We start from the raw sequence: 21,176 nt of genomic DNA, 5'->3' as shown, positions 1-21,176 counted from the left end.
AGCACCGTGCCAGGGGCTGGTGCCTGTGCCCTCCCTCCCCTAGCTCTCACCCTAACTTCCTTTCCACTCTCTGTCTTTAAGTAGTAATTTTCTTTCTTTTCTCCTCAAACCCAGTGTCTGGAAAACTTTTTTTTCTTGCTCATTAAGTCCCAAAGAACATAATTTTCAGGGCCACCGGGTGCTCTACAAAGATCAGCACTATGCAAGGCCCTTCATTTACATAGTGGTAAAAATCCCTGTCGTTCTCAGTCAGCCACACTTGCTGCATACATAAACATTCTACAATTGAGTCTTCATGTGTGACTGGTATTCTGACGATATTCAACACTGCCAGGTAAGTAACTTACCGCCCCAGACAGGGCAGTCTCCTTAGATATATGGCATCTGGCTCCATGAAGTCACTATTCTTTAGCTTTTCCAGAGAGCCAAGGTGAGCGAGCAGCTCAGTGTTGACTTTCTGCTACTGAACCAGTTCTTATTTTCCTAATTCAGTTAAATGTTGGGTGGGCCTCATTTGAATACCGAATAAAACATAAAACTACTAGATTTGGCTTCTCTTCTGAGGCGACACCCTGAAAGGCTGATAGAAATGAAATGTTCACAATTTCAAAAATGTCAAGAGGGAAAGCTGCCCCATGTAAAACCTAGTTGATTTTCTTGGTTCATAAAGCATGTATTAAGCTCGTATTTACATCACGTACTGTGCCAGATGCCTTCATATATCTCTTTTATTTAATCCTCAGAATAGTCTTGTGACTTAAGCATTTCTATTTGACAGATGAGGACACTGGGGCTCAGAAATATTAAGTAGCTTGTCTGTGGTCACAGTGCTATTATTAAGGTGAGAGAGTGAAAATTTGAACTCAGGTCTAGGTCAAAATCCAGAGTGCTTTCCACTGAACCCCGGTTGTATCTATTCAAATAGCCATACTCTAATTGATAATAACATGAGTTGTTGTTGTTAGGTGCCATTGAATCAGTTCCAACTCATAGAGACCTTATAAAACGCTGCCCGGTCCTGCACCATCGTTGCTATGTTTGAGCTCGTTGTTGCAGCCACTTTTGTCAATCCATCTCGTTGAGGGTCTTCCTCTTTTTCGCTGACCCTCTACCGAGCATGACGTCCTTCTCCAGGGACTGGTCCCTCCTGATAACATGTCCAAAGTATCTGAGACAAAGTCTCACCATCCTTGATTCTAAGGAGCATTTTGCCTGTACTTCTTCCAAGACAGATTTGTTTGTTCTTCTGGCAGTTCATGGTATATTCAACATTCTTCACCAACACCATAATTCAAAGGCATCAGTTCTTCTTCGGTCTTCCTTATTCACTGTACAGCTTTGACATGCATATGAGGTGACTGAAAATATCACGGCTTGGGTCAGGCCCAGCTTAGTCCTCAAAGTGACATCTTTGTTTTTCAGCACTTTAAACAGGTCTTTTGTAGTTGTCATTAACATTTATTTAGCTCTTCTCATGCGGCAAGCACAGTGCTGAGCAATTCATGTATATGACATGACCCTCACAATCACTCTATGAGGTAGGTTTATCAAAATCTCCATTTTACAGTTGAGGAAACTGAGTTTTGTAAGAGTTCAGTAACTGCTTTGTTCTCACAGCAGGTAGGGAGCAGGGCCACAGTTTGAACCTAAGTCTGTCTATTCCAGGACCCATCCTCTTAACCATTAGGCTAGACTGCAGGAAACAAAATTCTAGACCTGGCTCCCACCAGGCAAGTTACTTGATAGCTCTGTCTCAATTTCCTTGTTAATTAAATGGAGATACTGTTACTTGTCCCTATCTCACAGAGATATTTTTGAGATTATAAATTGACAAAGTGTGTAAGCTTTAAAGGAAATTGCTATATAAATCTAAGGCGTTGTCACAAGCTTCACTCAGATCTTCTTGATCTCACGATCATAAAGGGATTTAGCTGACATCATTAGCTCTCAAACATCCTCTGAAGTGGGTAGTATTATTATCTCCACTTATCAAAAAGCTGAAGCACAAGGAGATGATGCCATTTGCCATTCAGTGGCAGAGCTGGGGATAAAACCAAAGATTTCTAACTCCCATTGTTTATGTTCTTATGACAAAATCCTATTTTTGCATTTCAAACTTAATTGTAAAAACAGACAAGGTATCATTATTGCAGTGTTTGCTTCAAAACACAGATTAAACACCTTCAGAAATTAGATTTTCTACCACAGCAACACTGATGTCTAAGGTTCTTAATCCTCATATTCTACAGAAAACAGAATCAGAAAGAAAAAAATTTCCATTTCCCTAGGATAGACTTCAGTTTTTTAGTTTTCTCAAACAACTTGTTAATCAAAGATTACAAAACTGGCTGAGCCATTACCTTGCTTCAACTAGTGAGTTATAAGCTTCCACAAGGAACATTAAACTTCACTTATTAAGTTGGCCCTTCATAAAACCAGAGGAAAAAAGGATCGACTACATTCTCACATGATAAATACCTAACACAGTTATACAAGTTGACTTGTAAATGTTCCTCACTTAACAACCCACAATACCCTGAGCTCAAAATTCAAGTTTCAAAGCTAACAGTATAATTAAAACAACAGAAACACATGTGGCTCCTTTATGATCCTTCTTCTTCTGAATCAACTTCAAGTAACAGCCGCGTGCTTTCCACCCATGCACTGCCAGAAACACGCAAACTTTAAAGTAAAACAGAAAGTAGTATGGGGCCATTTCTGTCTTCAAGTCTCTGGCTTAAATGGGGAACGCACGTTCGGTCTAGTTCCCAGATTATTAGTGTCTTCTAATTTGTGTTTTCTAGAACAACAAAATGATCTTTCAATTATCACCAGCTTGATAATCACACATTCTGAAATTACCACAGGGACCAAAGAGGGGAAATAAGGGAAAGAAAGAAATTTCCACTCTCAAAAGTGAGCTAAGTACTGGAGTCCATAGATACTTCACCATTAGTCCCTCTGACTCTAACTGCATTACAGATTCCTAAGTGCAAAACCTGTCATTTTGTTAGACAAAAACTAAGTCACAGGAACCCAGAGTTGTTCTACTAACGTCACAAGAGAATCTGCTTCTTGAGTGGCTTGAGATGTCTAAATTCACTCCTGCTGTTGTTGTTTTGTTACAGGGTCGCTATGAGTCAGAATCGACTCAATGGCAGTGGGTTTGGTTTTTTTTTTTGGTTGTTGTTTTGAGGTGCTGTCAAGTTGGTTCAGACTCACAGAGATCCTATTTACAACAGAAGAAACACAGCTGGGTCCTGTGCTATCCTCACAATCATTGCTTGAACCCATTGTTGCTGCCACTGTGTCAATCCATCTCCTTGAGGGTCTTCCTCTTTTTTGCTGACCCTCTACTTTACCAAGCACGATGTCCTTCTACAGGGACTGGTCTGTCCCGACACGTCCAAAGTACATGAGATGAAGTCTCACCACCTGTGCTTCTAAGGAGCATTCTGGCTGGACTTCTTATATGACAGATCCGTTCACTGTTCTGGCAGTCCACAGTATATTCAATATTTTGTTTGCCAATACCATAATTCAAAGATATCAATTCTTGTTCAGTCTTCCTTATTCACTGCCCAGCTTTCACATGCATATGAGGTGACCGAAAATACCATGGCTTGTGTCAGGTGCACCTTAGTCCTCAAAGTGACATCTCTGCTTTTTAACACTTTAAGGAGGTCTTTTTGCAGCAGATTTGCCCAATGCAATGCATCCTTTGATTTCTTGACTTCTGTTTCAATGGGCATTGATTGTGGATAAAAGTAAAATGAAATCCTTGACAACTCCAATATTTTTCCGTTTATCATGTTAGAAAAGAAAACCAATAACCCCCCCACAAACGGTCATTCTTAGTTTTTTAATAATGTCTTCTTTCTGTGACCATTAGTCCCAGCTCCCCCACAAGAACCCAACCATCGTAACGTAAATTTACTCCTAGCTACGTAATAAACATCCTCCCATCTGAGCAATGGGCTGTGCAAAGGGAGCAAAGGGTGCTTTACATAGGAATCCTAGTTCTTTCAGAGGTTGTTTTTATGTGTCAGCCAGCCTTTCCTTGGAGAAAATCTCTGTCTTGGTTTCTGTAATTGAAACAAATTACCTGTCAGATGGACCAGGAAGGAGGGAGAGAAGCCTCTAAGGTCTCTTGAACTTTAATGTGAATGTGAATCACCTGGAGATATTGTTCAACTGCGCAATATGATTCAGAAGGTGGGGGTGGGGACTGAGAGGCTGCGTGTCCAACAAACTCCCAGGTGATGTCAACGTTAATGCTCAACAGGCCACACTTTGAGTAGCAGGACTCTAAGGAACACTTCCAAACAGGAATAATCTCGATCAGATGTTTATTCTCAAAACATACAGCCCCCACCAAGAGTTTATGAAGGGAGAGAATATTCTAGAGCCCAAACAAAGTATCCACCTCTTTTTTGTGACTTTTACCATCTGGTTGCAAACCCAACATAATATCTTAATAAAGAGCAACTTTCAAGAATGTCTTGTGCTGACAATTTATTGGTGCTTGATTGACTGGGGCTTGTATGGATACAAAACCCTTAAATCCTTGAATCAAAGAGTTGATTCAAAACAAATACTTCTAACAAAAACATGCGAAAGGCTAATGAATTAAGCGATGTTTACAAGTAGTTTATAAGAAAATCATCTGGGATTGATAATTTTCATTTCCCCCCACAAAATAAATAGCACATGTACTAAAGAAGACACTTCTCCTTAAGCAGGAGAAAAAAAAAAAAGAATGAATTGTTTCAGTGAGGAAAAGAGCAACACTAAGACATACACAAATTTATGAGCAGGGTTAAATTTTACTCAATTTTCGGAGGAGCTGGGGAAGGACTCAGGGAAAGAAACCAGCTGATTAATTTAAATGGAAAAGATTACACATCATAGCAACACTCCCCTACCCTTAAGGAAACCAATAAACCCCCACAAGTATTCATTCTTAGGTTTTTAATAATGTTTTCTTTCTGTGATCATTAGCCCAACCTCCCCCACAAAAATCCAACCAACCATCATAAAATTTAAGTTGGTGATAGGTCCACCGGGCTCTCCTTCATGTCTACCCTTACACGCTTTTCAAGCCAATGGGAGTAAATTCACGGTGGAAGGGGCAAGAGTATAAAAAGCACACTAGTTCTTTTCACTCAGCTATCTTTCAGAAGGAAACCCTCCATCTTGAGCTTCTTTCCGCACGTTTCCAGGTAAGGCATCTCAGTGCTTGCGTGCATTCTTCACCCCCATCACAGTGAAGGTAGCAGCTGTCAGTTTCTCATAAACAAGGAGCATGAGCGCAGCGGTGAGGACTGTTTGCAACAGTTTGGCTTCCAGGCCTTTGTAGAGTCCCATTATTCCAAAGCGTCTAAAAGGAGAGAGGTTTAAAAAAATGAAAAGTTTTCTTTATAAAAGTCAATTCTTGTATCAGAGAAAGACGCTACTTTGACAGCTACTTTGCAAAAACAAGGGATCAAAACAAGCACTGGAGGTTTTAGGTTTCAGCACAGACTTTTGTTGTCAAAGTCCTTATTTTTAAAGATATTTGAAGGCTGATGAAAGTTTCGTGTTCCTGAGCCACCACTGCTTTGTTGTTTTTATAGCCATTCATTAGCAGAATGCCAACAGTACCCCACGATAGGATGCAGGTCCTAAACCCTCCTAAAATATTATAGTACTCAAATCTGAGATCTAACCAAAGACTTTTAGGTCTTTATTAACACTCTCCTGACTCAACCAATTCCTTGCTTATTTGTAAATGTTATTTTATTGTTGAGAATAAACACAGCAAAACATCCCCCAATTCGACAGTTTATAATGTACAATTCAATGACACTGATAACATTCTTCAAGTTGTGCAACCATTCTCACCCTCCTTTTCTGAGTTGTTCCTGCCCCATTAACATAAACTCACTGTCCCCTAAGGTTCCCATGAAATCCTTTTAGTTGCTGTTGTCAATTTGATCCCATAGCTCTCAGAAGAGCATAATGCTCAAGGAAGGTATTTTTTACTAGTTAAGCTAAACTATTGTTTGGTTTTAAGAAGACTTCAGGGGATATTTCTGGTTGAAGATGTAAAGATGATCTCATGGCAATAGTTTTAGGGGTTAATCCAGCCACCGTGGCTCCAGAAAGACTGTGGAGTCCATAAGAATTTGAGATTCTGTTCTGCATTTTCCCCTTTTGAACAGGATTCTTCTAAAGAATCTTTGATCAAAATGTTCAGTAATGGTAGCCAGGCACCATCAGTTCTGGTCTCATGGCAAAGGAGACAGCTGTTCATGGAGACAATTAGCTACACACTCCATTTCTTCCTCTTATTCCTGACTCTCCTTCTTCCTCTGTTGCTCCAGGTGCCAACTCAGTTATTTCAATTTAATAGTCTCTAGGTTGCCAACTGGTTTAGATCATTTTAGCCTCAATAAAACTAGAGAATGAGATAGAAATGAAAGGCTATCAGAGTCTCAGTCTTCCCACACATTTGGTCCTCTAACCCAAAGTTTGGATCTCAAGGTGCAGGATTCATCAGAATCACCTGAAGGGCTTGTTAAACCACAGATTGTTGGGTCCTGTCTTGGTCATCTAGTGCTGCTATAACAGAAATACCACAAGTGGATGGCTTTAACAAAGAGAAATTTATTCTCTCACAGTCTAGTAGGCCACAAGTACAAATTCAGGATATCAGCTCTAGGGGAAGGCAGTCTCTCTGTTGGCTCTGGTGCAAAGTCCTTGTCATCAGTCTTCCCTTGGACTAGGAGCTTCTTTCTCCACTCAGGAACCCAGGTCCAAAGGACGTGCTCTGCTCCCAGTGCTGCTTTCTTGGTGGTGTGAGGTCCCCCTGTCTCTCTGCTCACTTCTCTCTTTTATATCTCAAAAGAGACAGGCTTAAGACACTACCTTATCTTGTAGATCTCACGAGAATAACTACCGCTAATCCACCATAGTGACAGGATTTACAACACATAGGGAAATCACATCAGATGACAAAATGGTAGAAAGTCATACAATACTGGGAATCATGACCTAGCCAAGTTGACAGATATTTTTAGGGGACACAATTCAACCCATGACAGGTCCCATCCCAGCATTTCTGATTCATTAAATCTAGGGTGGGGAGGGAGAGTTTGCATTTCTAACAAGCTCCCAGGTGAGGATGAAGATGCCAGTCTGGGGACCACCCCTTGAGAACAACGACTCTAACATCAGAGAAGAGTGCTTCAGCTAGAACCAGGAGTTCAGAGTAATGATCTCGCCAAAGCTACTTGTGGAGAGTGAATTAATCTCATATGGTATTTCATCAGCAACTCTAGGGTGATAGGACAGCATGCAGATTGAGATGCTAAAGCTGATCAAGAGCTCCATTCAGAAGTTATTACTACAGGTCGTCCCCAATTTATGACGTATTCTAGTTATGATGAACCACACTTATGACTTTTTTTGTATATTTTATTGTTAGTAATATGTTCCACATATAATGTTGCAGCACCTAATTTGGTGTTATCATTCTCAGATGTTCAAGTTATGATTTACTGTTCGAAACACTGCTGTATAGCAGGCTATGGTCTGTCTACAATGAAGTTGGTGTCGGGAGTCTTCACGGATAGAAAGTTGGGCAACAGTCAATTCTAACGACATATGACAAGTGAACTGTGCATGTGCCCAACAGTCATTAGGACTCTGGCTTCATTGTTATGATACTGACGCTGACTTCATTACAGACCACAGGTCTGTAGCTTGACCTTATTTGGTGTTTCACACCAGCAGAACCATCAGTCGTTAATTTCATTGTTGGAGTAAATTTTTATGATTTTATAATTTGTGAATTTTTTTAATGTATATATATATATGTATTGGAGCACTGGTGGCACAATGGTTAAAAGCTACAGCTGCTAAGCAAAAGTTCAGCAGTTTGAATCCACCAGCTGCTCCTTGGAAACCCTATGAGGTAGCTCTACTCTGCCCTACAGAGTTGCTGTAACTCAGAATTGACTCAATGGAAACGGTTTGGCTTTTTTTTTAATGTATGTATTAAAATATACATGTAAGTTTATATGTAATCTTTCCAACCCCCAAAGACAAAGATCAGATTTATAAAGATACTGATTAAAAAAGGCAATAACAATGAAAACTAAAAAAAAAAAAAAAAAACCCCAGAGGTATTCGACTTACGTTGGAATCGACTTATGACGAAGCTGTTGGAATGGAGCCCTGTCATAAGTCACGATCACCTGTGTATTTTACAGTAAAATCTGCAAAAGCTGGAACCTGAAGAGGGCAGAAACCTGTCAGAGAAGGTAAACGCAAGTATTTTCCACTAAATAGAGAGTGACAGAAAAGTGGTGACTGCCTGTGTCAAAGGTGGAAAATTTGCAAGACTTGGCAAATTAAGGCAGTCTCGTCGAGTTCCGCCTCTCACAGGTCTCACTGTACATATTTGCTATGTGTGAAAAGCCTATTTGGGACAAATCATGTGATAAATAGGAACAAAAAGCCTTGACCCATGAATTTCTAGTTCATTGACTAACTTGAATTACGTTAACCCAAGAAAGTCCACCTCACTGTTTCTCAGAGTAAGGTCCACCCACAACAGAATCATCAGGGTTAGTTTAGAAATGTAGCCTGCCAGCCCCACACCAGAGGGGAGGCTTGAATCCACATTTTAACAAGCACCTCAGGTGATTCTTAGCCACAGAAAAGTTTGGAGAGATCTAGTATGGTATACTGCACTATATGGAGAACGCGGCATCAAGACTGGAGGAAGACTCATTAACAACGTCAGTTATGCAGATGACACAACCTTGCTTGCTTAAAGTGAAGAGGACCTGAAGCATTTACTGATGAAGATCAAAGACTACAGCCTTCAGTATGGATTATACCTCAACATAAAGAAAACAAAAATCCTCATAAATAGACCGATAAGCAACATCATGACAAACGGAGAAAAGACTGAAGTTGTCAAGGGTTTCATTTTACTTAGATCCACAATCAACATCCATGGAAGCAGCAGTCAAGAAATCAAACGATACATTGCATTGGCCAAATCTGCTGCAAAAGACCTCTTTAAAGTGTTAAAAAACAAAGATGTCACTTTAAGGACTAAGGTGGGCCTGACCCAAGTCATGGTGTTTTCAATCACCTCCTATGCATGCAAAAGCTGGGCAATGACTAAGGAAGGCCGAAGAAGAATTGACACCTTTGAATACTGAATATACCACAGACTCCCAAAAGAATGAACAAATCTGCCTTGGAAGAAGTACAGTCAGAATGCTCCTTGAAAGCAAGGATGGCGAGGCTTCATCTCACACACTTGGGATGTGTTATCAGGAGGGATCTGTCCCTGGAGAAGGACATCATGCTTGGTAAAGTAGAGGGTCAGCGAAAAAGAGGAAGACCCTCAAGAAGATGGATTGACACAGTGGCTGCAACAATGGGCTCAAGCATAACAACGATTGTGAGGATGGTGCAGAACCAGGCAGTGTCTTGTTCTGTTGTACATAGCACCTCGATGAATCAGAACTGATTTGACAGCACCTAACGGCAACAACGGCCACATGTGGCAATTAAAATTAAATTCAATTAAAAATTCAGTTTCTCAGTGGCACTGGTCCTATTTCAAGTGCTGCACAGCCACGTGTGGTTAGTGGCAACCCTACTGGACAGCACAGATATTTCTCTCATCGTAGAGGAATGGACAGAATGAAACTCTTCATTCAATAGTCAGCAAGTGCTGACCAAGCATCTGAGTTTGAACATCCGCTCTGCCTCTTATCTGTCTGGTATTGGGCAAGCTGCTTTCTTTCTCTTAATCTTTTTCCTATGCTGCAAAAATGTGAATGTTACCATGCTTCCGCATTCACAAGGCTGTGTGAGACCTAAACAAGATAAAAGATGTAAAAATACACTGGATTTGAGAACTTATATAACCCTATAGATCTCAATTTAACTGTACTAACTTTCCTGTTAACAATATGTTTCTTAGCTCTCACACTGCAAGTAAGAACGTAGAAACAGAAACTGGTATCACTTTCTGGGTGAATTTGGCAACGTCTATAAAAATTTTATATGTTCAAACTTCTTAAACATGTAATTCCAATTCAAGAAATTCTGTCTATAATTCTATCCACTCAGGTGTACAAAGCTAAATTTATGGGTTGTTCATTCGGCAACGTATGCAAGGGCAAAAACCTGGAAAAAATCTAAATACTCATCAGTAAGTATGCTAGTAAATAAATCATGGTATATTATATAATACAAAGGTAGGCATCACTACAAAGAATATATTTATAGATATTGATGTGAAGAACTGTTTGTGATATTATGTTTAAAAAAGAAGCACATTATAGAACAGTATTACCACATGATTCCATTAGTATAAAAATGAACACACAAAAAAGATGTTTTATATAATATTTTGCAAATACACTTAACTGTGAGAACATTTTGGAAAAGGGATAAGGAGAGAGAGAAAACAGGGAGTATGTACGGATGTATTTATTTATAGCTTTACTCAAGTTTACTGACTTCAATTGGATAAGTTCTGACTTATGTATACTCCCCTAAAACCATCACTACACTCAGGACAGTGAACATATCCATCACTCCCAGAAGTATCCTCATGTCTCCTCCCCCGCTTGCCCCAGCCCCCAAGTATCCACTGTTCTGCTGTCACTATCAATTAGTTTGCATTTTCCAGAATTTTATATAAATAGAATCATACGGTATGAATCTTTTTCATCTGGCTTCTTTCAGTCGGCATAATTATTCTCAGATTTGTCCATGTTGTTGCATATATCAATCATTCCTTACTTTTTATTTGAGTAGTAGTCCACTCTAGGAAACCCTGCTGGCTAGCAGTTGAGAGCTACAGCTGCTAACCAAAAGGTCGGCAGTTCAAATCCACTAGGCGCTCCTTGGAAACCCTATGGGGCAGTTCTACTCTGTCCTGTGGAGTTGCTATGAGTTGGAATCGACTCAACGGAATGAGCATTCCATTGTAAGATATACAACACCTTGTGAATCTATTTACCCACTGATGGACATCTAGATTGCTTCCAGTTTTTGACTGTTGCAAATAAAGCTGCTATTTATATTTGTGTACAAGTTTTTGTGTAGACATACGCTTTCATTTCTCCTGGGTAAATTACTTCAGAGTAGAATAACTGAGTCCTACGGTGGGTATAAATTTAACTTTTTAAGTAAATGCCAGCTGGCTTTCCAAAGTGGTTGTACCATTTCTACTCCCATCAGCAGTGTAAGAAAGTTCTAGCTGCTCCACATTCTCACCAACACTTGGTTATGTGAGTATTTTTCATTTTATACCAATTACTTGTCTTTGATTTTATTTTTAGTCCCAAGCCTATCTATTTTTATAATAAACTTATTTATTTTAAAAGTACCTTGTATCTAGGCACAGTAATAAAGTTATGGCATCTTTTGCTTCAAAGGAGACCCCTGCCTTATTTGACATCTTAAAGGGTCAGTTTCTTTGAGTCACACAGGGAAATGACAATACTACCTGCTTCATAGGGGAACTGTTAGGACTAAGTGAGATTAACCATATAAGGCATCTAGCTCAATGTCTGGCACAGAGCAAGCACTCAAAAATGTTAGCTACTTATGATGGTTAAGGTTGTCAATTTGATTGGGCCATGATTCTCACTGGTTTGGCAGTTATGTACTGATGTAATTTGGCAGTTATGTAATGATGTGGTTATTTTCCATTTCCTGATATAATCACCTCGATGACGTGATCTGATGTGATCAATCAGTTGTAAGGGGAGTTTCCTTGGCGCTGTGGCCTGCACCCAATATATATGGACGTTCTGGCAAAGATTGCTGGCTTTTGTTTGCTCTGGATCCTGTCAACATCTGACCTTCAGTTCTTGGGTCTTGAGCCAGCAGCCTGCCATACTGCCTGCCAATCTTGGGATGTGTTGGCCTCTGCAACCTATGAGCCAGCAGCCTACTGTCTTACCTGCAGACATCTGATTCATCAGCCCCTGCAGCTATGTATAAGTCAAGAGAAGACTCCAGTCCGACGACTGACCCACAGACTTGGGACTTGTCAGACTTTACACTGAGCCATTTCCTTGAGATAAGTCTCTCTCTCTCTCCTTCTCTCCTCTATATGTGTATGTATATACATAAACTTTACTGGATTGTTTTGTTTCTCTAGAGAAATCAGCATAAGACTTTTGGAACTGAAAATGGTTCTAGAGAAACAAACTTGTGAGGATGAGCTTTCTAAATTAGTTCTCAAGTCTGGTTAGTCTTAAAGATGTTGATGACTCTGCTTCCAGGAGTAAAGAGGGTACTGCTAATCCATGACATGAGGTGGCAATTTAAACATGCAAAATATCACCACCAAGAGATCAAGTATTGGTGAGAGGCAAGGCTCTGGGCGAGCACATGATTGATATTTTTCAATGATTTTGTCAGAATGAGAAGTATGAGGAAGCTCGTTGGTTGGTCCTACTTTTGCCAGACAAAGCAGGGAATGAAAGAAGTGAACTCAGGGCTTCAGAGTCACAGCTCAAGCGCTGCATAAACAGTCTCAAAGTTGCCACTTGTGCCCTGAAAGCCTTATTTCTTGTAGTAACAGAGCTGATATTGCTGAAAACCAAACCCAGAGTCTTACTGTAACAGTGGCTGAATTACAGCGCCAATTCAATTTCCAATCTCTAATGGTGTCTGAGGTTCACGTGAGGGCATTGATTGGGAAGAAATGGGATCATGAAACTTGGGATGAAGAGATATGGGCAGATAATCAGGAAGCTGAGGACACTGAGCCCCTAAATTCCATTGAATCACTCCTGCCTATGGAACCAGCCCTCTCACTTCCATCTCAAGAAATTACTTCATCTTTGTCTGATAAGCCACCCTCCCCAGTAAAACCAACATCCCCTCCATCATCTGATGAGATGATTGATTGATGACTGATCCCCTCAAACATCAGATGAGATTAACCCAGCTGTGTATGAACAGTCTTTGTCTGAGTCATTGCCTGGGGCGGTGTCTGAGTCATTGTGTGATGTACTGCCTGAGGCAGATACAAGACATTGCCGAATGTTTTCAAAACACATCCCCACCACACACTTTTGCTTCTAGACCTATAACTGGACTTAAGTCTCATCGACCTTCCAAAAGGTGAAATATGAAGTGTGACCCAGGAGGAGGTACACTACACTCCAAATGAACTGCTTGACTTTCTTAACACATACAAACATAAGATGTAAACGGGGCCAGTACATTTACAATTGTACGCGTGTACATTTTAGTTGTATCATGTAAGGTCCAAGTATGACTTTGTATCTGTCTTTGTTTAGAGACTGTGCATGGTTTAATGAGATGTGTACAGGGAACAAGTGACAAGGGGTGGACTGTGATGGTTAAGGTTGTGTGTCAACCTGGCTGGGCCATGACTCTCAGTGGTTTGGCAGTTATGTAATGATGTAGTTATCCCTCATTTTGTGATATAATGGAATCACCTCTGTGACATGATCTGATGTGATCAGCCAGTCAGTTGTAAGGGGAGTTTCCTCAGGGATGTGGCCTACATCCTATATATATGGATATTCTGGCAAAAGCTTGCTGGCTTCTGCTCGCTCTGGATCCTGCATCCAGCTCATCATCATTTGAACTCTGGTTCTTGGGACTTGAGCCAGCAGCCTGCTGATCCTGGGGTTCATCAGCCTCTGCAGTCTGCGAGCCAGCAGCCTGTTATCTTACCTGCCGATACTGGATTTGTCAGCCCCTGCAGCTATGAGTTGGGAGACACCTCCAGCCTGATGCCCGACCCACAGGCTTTGGACTTGCCAGCCTCTACAACTCCATAAGCCATTTGAAGCCATTTCTTTGAGATAAATCTCTCTCTTTCTCTAAATATATACACGTCACTGGTTTTGCTTCTCTAGAGAATCCAGCCTAAGACACTACTCTCATCATCATCACCACCATCATCATCATCATAACTGTTATTACTCTTCTGACTCCCCCCGGCCCTCTTCCCACTATTACTACTCTATAAAATAACATCTGCTTATTCTTATCGACAAGAGGGGTCATAGGATAGGTCATTAATGGAAACTACACCCAGGCAGAACAGTCTCTATATTATATTACAGGAGGGTTCCCTTTCTAAAGAAGTTCTGTATATTTGTATTTAACAAAGAATAAGGATCTGAACTTTTCCATAACTTCCCCAAATGTTGTCATATCGCACTAAGCTCCTAAAACGAGAAATGTCTGAGCATAGCACACAAGGACGAAGTTTTCTAGGCTGCCAGAAGCTAAGGCAGTAGGGCAAGGAAAGGAAGTCCAGCCACTGCCTGACAGAGCTGACTGCTGAAAGAGAGGACAGAATGTGCATAATCTATAAAGCTCACCTTACTCGTTGGTGCAGATGATAGAGAACATTCCGAAGGCTCCCCAACGTTCTGTTTTCTGGGTTTAGACTGTGACGCCCAAACTGGGGAAGAAGGAAAAAGCATAAATAATGCCTGTTACTGTTTTCTTTATCTTAATTTCTACCTGGAGAGGAAATTGTGTTAGAGTAAGGTCTTACAACGCATAATGAAAATATCTAAGAAGTACCACAGATTTCATTATTTCTCTATTCTTAATGAAGTAAGTGTAAGGCAGGCATAAAAATTTTCATTGACACAGAATTATGAAGGAAATTCTACTTCAAAAAAAAAAAAAGTCAGGATGGTGATTTAGACATTGGTGGTACGGCTTTAACTTCTACTTCTTTATAAAATTCTGATAAACACTTATCAGTTAGCAACTCTGCAGTCCAAGCTCTTCGTATTATATGTTTACTATATAAAAATGTTAAAATACATTTATTTGAATGCCACTGTTTTAAAATAAAGGACCCCTGATGGTACAGTGTTTAACACGCTCAGCTGCTAACCAAAAGGTCAGCAGTTCAAACCCACCAACTGCGCCACGGGAGAAAGATGTGGCAGTCTGCTTCTGTAAAGACTTACAGCCTTGAAAATCCTACGAAGCAGTTCTACTCTGTTCTACAGGGTTGCTATGAGTTGGAATCGACTCAACAGCACCGGGGTTTTTTTGGTTTGGTTTTAAAACATGTTAGTAAGAATACTTTTAACTCAAACCCAAAATAAACCCACGGCCATCGGGTTGATTCTGACTCATAGTGACCCTACAGGACGGAGAAGAACTGCCCCATAGGGCTTCCAAGGCTGTAAATCTTTAGGGAAACAGACTGCCACAACTTTCTCCTGCAGAATGGCTGGTGGTTTGAACTGCCAACCTTTCTGTTACCAGCCCAGCACTTAACCACCAAGCCACCAGGGCTCCTTATACTTTTAACAGAAAATAATAATTTTTTAAACTGAAAAACTTCTACTACCACCCCCCATTTATGCTGAAATGAGTCCTATGAATTTTTCCTCCAAAACAGATCTTGCGTCTGCTCACAGCTTCTCTCTCCTCTCCACTGTTACTGCCCTAATCTAGACTACCGTCACCTCTCACCTGCATTTCTAAATGGCCTCCTACCTGACTACCCCTCTCAGACCTTTGACCAATTCATAAAAGCCGCAGTAATCCTTGAGAATCCTAAGTCAGATCATGGTACTCCCTGCTTAAAGCCCTTCAAAGGCTTCCCACTGTGGTGAGAATAAAATCTAGAATCCTCACCTACAGTCCCCTGCTTACTTTTCCAACCTCATCCTGGGCCACTCCCCAGTCACAGTGCCCTGTTTTTAGTCCCTGAAACTCACCAAGCTCTCAGCACATCATGTTCTTACTATCTAAAGTGTTCTTCTACTCTTTGCAGAGCTGAGTTCTTTTCTTTCTTTAAATATGCCTCCTCGGAGAAACCCACTTCCAGTTATCCAACTAAGAAATGCCCCACCCTGCCCCTCTCTACTAAATCACAGTGCTGTTCACTTCTTCCCTTCTCGATCTGTAACTACATATTTACTTCACTTGTTTACCTGTTCACTGTCTCCTCAACTAGCTCCATGGGGGCAGAGGTTGCACTTTCATTCACCACTGTGTACCACACCAGGTGTTTAATAAATATTTCACTGAAGGAACGCAAAAAGAGAAATCTGGAAGTGCTTTAGGCAAGCTAAATCATTTATTCCTCCTGAGTGAAGTGAAAGAATTAACCTCTGAGTTTGTAGAGGATAATGTGCCCTAGGGCACTAAGTAAACCAACTGGAATGAGAAAGAACAACACTTATGCTTTCCTGAGGTCCTTAAGGAACGTTCCTCCATGTTTGGGTTTTCGGAGACACTATGTTACCTAAGAAATTGCAAATTCAAACTTCATTCCAAATCACTTAAGAAACCAACTGATAGCCAGCCTGGTTAGCAGAATATCAAACAAATAGAAAACGGATGAGGAATACTTTAGCCTACCAACTGATTACTTTATTGCTTTATTAACTTTTCTTAAGGGAGTTGGGGCTTTTAGATAGAGAGAGGCCGTATTGTAGGATATTGTTTGACTAAATGCAGGGAGAACCCCATACTTACCCTCAGAATCGATTGTACAGTCTGCATGGGATAGGTAACCGTGGTGGCAATCGCTTTGGCTATCGCACCAATGATGAACACATCCAAAGAAGAAAGCTGGAGAGCAAAGGAAGACGGAAGGAAGCATGTCAATCCTAACAAGATGGTGTCGTCATGTGCCATCGAGCTGATTGACTCATGGTGATCCTATAGGACAGAGTAGGACTGCCCCACAGAGTTTTCTGGCTATAACCTTTACGGAAGCAGACTGCCACTCTTTCTCCCGCGGAGTAGCTGGTGGGTTTGAACTGTCAACCTTTCGGTTAGCAGCCAAGTGCTTACCAACTGTACCACCAGATTATTATTTTGGTGCTTTCAAAATAGGATTACCTTCGTCCGTTTCTTTAAAAGCTGCCGTTTTAAACCTTCGTAGAACATGAATTGGAGAGCAGGATTGAAGACCAACAGCAAGGAAGGAAATGTGCCATTCCACAAAGCCAAGATTCCTTCATCTCGAATTATCTGGCGAAAAGCATCTAAGCAAGAAATCAGGGGCTTTTGAAAAGCATGACAAAAATCCCTTAACTAGAGAAGACATGTGAATTCTATTGAAATGTACCCAGAACATAAACCATACTAGTTCTATCAAAACTTCCTTCCTCCAATGGTATTTTAGAGGTAAGTTCATCAGTTAATTTTTTTTTTTTAATAGTCAGACACTGACAGTCACCAAGTTACTGAGAGATCAACTTCAAGCACAGGCAAGGTTTTCCTGAGAATCTGAGGTCAGAATGTCAAGTTTTCCTAACTAATCATCACCACCAGCAGAAACTCTGTATTACAGAGGGCTGTGAGCTGATAGGCCACATGTTTTACAACACAGTACAACAAAAGATGAGTCCACTACATGGTATCTGCCTTACAAGAAAACCATTGCTCTCATTCCCAAAAGTTATTCCTACATTGCTTTAATATACAAAGACAGAAACGTGGCAAAGGAGAAACTGACAATGTGGTACTATTAAAAAGTAGAAGCTCTAAATAAGTGAGAAATAGCTTATTTTAACTATCATCTTCTAGGGATCCTTAAAATACATTAACCATTATTTCTTAAAGATAAAACATTATTCTGCAGACTTAAGCCAGGCACTCCTCAAACTCTGAACTTTCAAACCTACTGATGTTTGCAGAACTTTATGATTACACAGGAACTTGCATAAACTCCAGGTTTCTGACATTTTTATCATCTAAAAATATTGTTTTATTCCTTGTTTTGTAAGTAAAGGGTAAAAAACTATAAAAATATATTTAACACTAGGGTCTGCACCTAGGAACCTTTGTACTCTTTCTTTGTTTCAAAATAAAGGATACTAAAAAAAGTGAAAAAAAAAAAAAAAGTAGAAGCTCAAAGGTATCAGATATTAACCTGGTACGTTTATCCAAAGACAACTCTAGAAAAAACACATAGTAGCTTAAAAAATATTCAGCCCTTTCTCTCCACTCCATGGGAGCAGTATACTTCTCTACCCCTTGTTTTTGGACCTGGCCATGTAACACGCCCTGGCCAGTAGGATGTTAGCAGATAAGACGCAACCAGGGGCTTGTACATGCTGATACAAGTGAGCGTATCCTCTTGTTTTGCCATCACCATGAGAACAACATGCTCTGGCTGGTCCCACAGAGAGGACAATAGACATGTCAGCCTAGGATAGTCAAATCTAGGCTGTCCATCCATAGATACAAAAGCTAAAGAAATACTGTATAAACACTGAGACTTGAAGTTGTTATGCAGCATTATCGTGGCAATAATTCCAGATACAAAGAGAAAAGAAAACCTTTAAACAAGAACTCACCCAAGACACTTACCGATGATACCTTTGTAGTTGGTTGGTACAATGTCTTCATTCCTGAATTTTGCCCCTTGGAGCTTCAGTCTGGTATTTACCACCCAGAGTGGAGTTGTTAGCAACACATTCACCACTCCTTTAAAAAGAAAGAGGGAGAGACAAAAGGAAAGCAAAATGTAATCCTTTAAGCATTACTGTCTTATGTTACAGCTTTCACATACCAATGTTCCATTTATACTTCTGGCAGTGGTCTACTAGGAGACTTATGGTAAAGCGGCTCTTTGTGCCAAGGTACAACACAAGCCACTACTGTCAGAAGCAATTCACAAGCCTTTCTGATAGCAAAATGGCTGACAGCAGCACCTCTGAACATGAAAAGAGTAATAAATTTACACATTTGCAGAGTAGTAGACAATCTACTTGCCATTTTATAGAGCATCCAAGGTAGCAATTCTGACAGAGTTTTAAGTACAATTTGTAAGTACAACAGCTGCAGAGGGGGCAGTGGATTATCGACCACATGCTCAGTTCATGACAACACCAGATAAAACACACAATTTACAGCTTTCATGTAAGTAGCTCATAAAGTTTTGAGTGAGGACGGATCTGGTAAAACGAGTGACAGACAGGTGGGAGGAAATGATGAAATTTCAGCAGTGTTTTACCAGGGCCGAGAAGCTGCAGAGGAGGCCCCCGTCACTGAGGAAACTAGGACAGGCAGGTGGCAAGCAGCAGCTACAAGCAGTCACAAACACCTGGAACAGTCTCACAAGCACCAAGATCCTTACAAGCTTAAGGGTGGGGATCGTGGTCCCCCAAGGTTGCCTCAGAGTGGAACAATACAATGAGCCAGGTACTTCTTTTTTGAAAATACATGATCCCAATTAAACATCATCTTGAGATATTAAAATACTCCTCAACAGTCCTGAAATGATTAAAAAAAAAAAAAACCAGACAGAGTTGTAAAAAAGTAACTGACACGTAGTATACACTATACAGATATTTGTTAAATAAATAATGGAGCAAACTCAGCCAACAAGCATGCACAGAGCTGTCTGGCTCCAGTCACACCCTGAAGAATCAACAGGTACAACCTGAAGGCAGAGAAATCTTCTTATACTAAAAGTCATTTAAACACAACTGGAGAAAGAATGTCTTGATTTAAGGAATCTCAAAACATACTATGTAGAAAATACAGTCTAACTAAGGATAAACTTAGTGGAACAGCCAAGAGATTCAAATTCTACTTTCTCATTTGTTGCATACAGTTGCAAAACTAAGATATTTTACTACCTACCCATCTCTTAAGTGCATTAAGAGAAGACATTTCTCAAAATAAAAGATATTACCAAATAACTTTATGAAAAGTATTTGTTATATTTTTATGGATTTATGTAACCACAAAGAGCCATCTTTAATTATAACTTAAGATAGTCACATGTTGCCACTTGGGGCACTGATCATAATCTGAAAATATCAATACCTGTCCATTTGCCCAGACTGTAGAATGTATTCCTATTCAATGCAATGTACACATCACTCAATGGAGGAAAATCAACAGCCAGGAAAAATCAGACTAAAAAGGGCTACTGAGCAGTCTAATGCCTTTTTTTTTTTTTAATGATGAAAAGGAACATGAGAGAGCTCAGAACCAGAGAACACAAGCTCCCTTGGGCACTGAAGGGCACAGCGCACATACACTCATTCAATTAATTCTTTAGAAATCAACGTTTCCTTCATATTCTAGTCAAGAGACAGGCACACACAACACTCCTGAGAGGCAATGCAGCCCCAACTATGATTTAACCGTTATTTCTGATTCTGCTTCATCTCCCCATTATTAATACAAGCTGAAAGACTGAGAAGATTCTAAGGGCAACCTCAAGTACAAAATTGCATGACATTATTCTAAATAAGAAAATACAATGTCCTTGTAAAAATATTTTACATTTCAAAGCTTTTTATCTGAGAAGTTCAAGTACTTTTTCATCCCCTAAGCCAAAACTGATGAAGAAGTATCTTTTTACTACTCTAGATAAAGGGGCACTGAAAATACTTGGGATCCAAACTTTAATAAAACTTGCATTCTATATAATCAGGCAAAAAATAACATTCCACTGAGGAGAAATGTGCCACAAAGCATCATGATTATTGATTCCAACTCTTAAACAACTCCTGATAGGCCCAAAGGATAAAGACAGCCGTCCGCTCCTTTATGAGCCTCGTAAAAAACTGTTCTGCAGTTCCACGCTATGGCTCTGTTACTTCAGAAGGAAATACTAACACTTTACCTAGGTAAGAGGAGGAGATTGGTTTTTTCTTCTAATTTTAATGTCTATGGTTCTATTTTATTTCTTTCTGGGGTAACAGATCATATCCATGAAAACAGAACCAAAATTAAGAGATGAAGAGCAGTAACTGAACACACTGGCTAAAATTATTCACCAGTTCAAGAAATAATTGGAACACAGTTATTCCGAAATCTTGAAAACCAATAGTTTCATCAGCAGTAAGTCTCCTTTGTTATGGACAAAAATAAAAATGATGTATGTTAACGGGGTATGTACTTCTGGGAAGTATATGCACTGACCACAGCTACAAGAAAATGGCAGATCAAAGCCACAAATCTAACCATTTGACACTCTACATAGGAACGCATCTTGATGTACACCGGTAACAAACCTGCTTTACTAGATTTAATGCCTGACGGCTGGAAATGGATTTTGAACTATGACAACAACGATAAAACCATTAAAAACCAAACCCACTGCCTTCAATTCCCACTCATAGTGACCCCACAGGGTTTCCAAGGCTGTAAATTTC

General features: G+C 40.1%; 1 protein-coding gene across 4 annotated transcripts in view; it reads right to left on the bottom strand.

Moving 5' to 3' along the window:
• Nucleotides 1–4,332: 4,332 nt before the first annotated feature.
• The window catches only part of SLC25A17 (solute carrier family 25 member 17), a 59,656-nt gene continuing 42,812 nt past the window's right edge, over nucleotides 4,333–21,176 (bottom strand). For all 4 annotated transcript variants that reach the window (XM_010599313.3, XM_023559899.2, XM_064283465.1 and 1 more), the window contains 5 exons: nucleotides 18,373–18,489; nucleotides 16,897–17,042; nucleotides 16,528–16,623; nucleotides 14,397–14,479; nucleotides 4,333–5,380 (listed from right to left, as the gene is read on the bottom strand). In XM_010599313.3, the coding sequence (XP_010597615.1) occupies nucleotides 5,233–5,380; nucleotides 14,397–14,479; nucleotides 16,528–16,623; nucleotides 16,897–17,042; nucleotides 18,373–18,489 (590 nt within the window). In that variant the 3' untranslated portion in view covers nucleotides 4,333–5,232. The remainder of the gene's footprint in view (nucleotides 5,381–14,396; nucleotides 14,480–16,527; nucleotides 16,624–16,896; nucleotides 17,043–18,372; nucleotides 18,490–21,176) is intronic.

This window comes from Loxodonta africana, chromosome 4 (genome assembly GCF_030014295.1).
Source record: "Loxodonta africana isolate mLoxAfr1 chromosome 4, mLoxAfr1.hap2, whole genome shotgun sequence".
NCBI lineage: Eukaryota > Metazoa > Chordata > Mammalia > Proboscidea > Elephantidae > Loxodonta > Loxodonta africana.
This window is presented reverse-complemented; position numbering and strand designations above follow the sequence as displayed.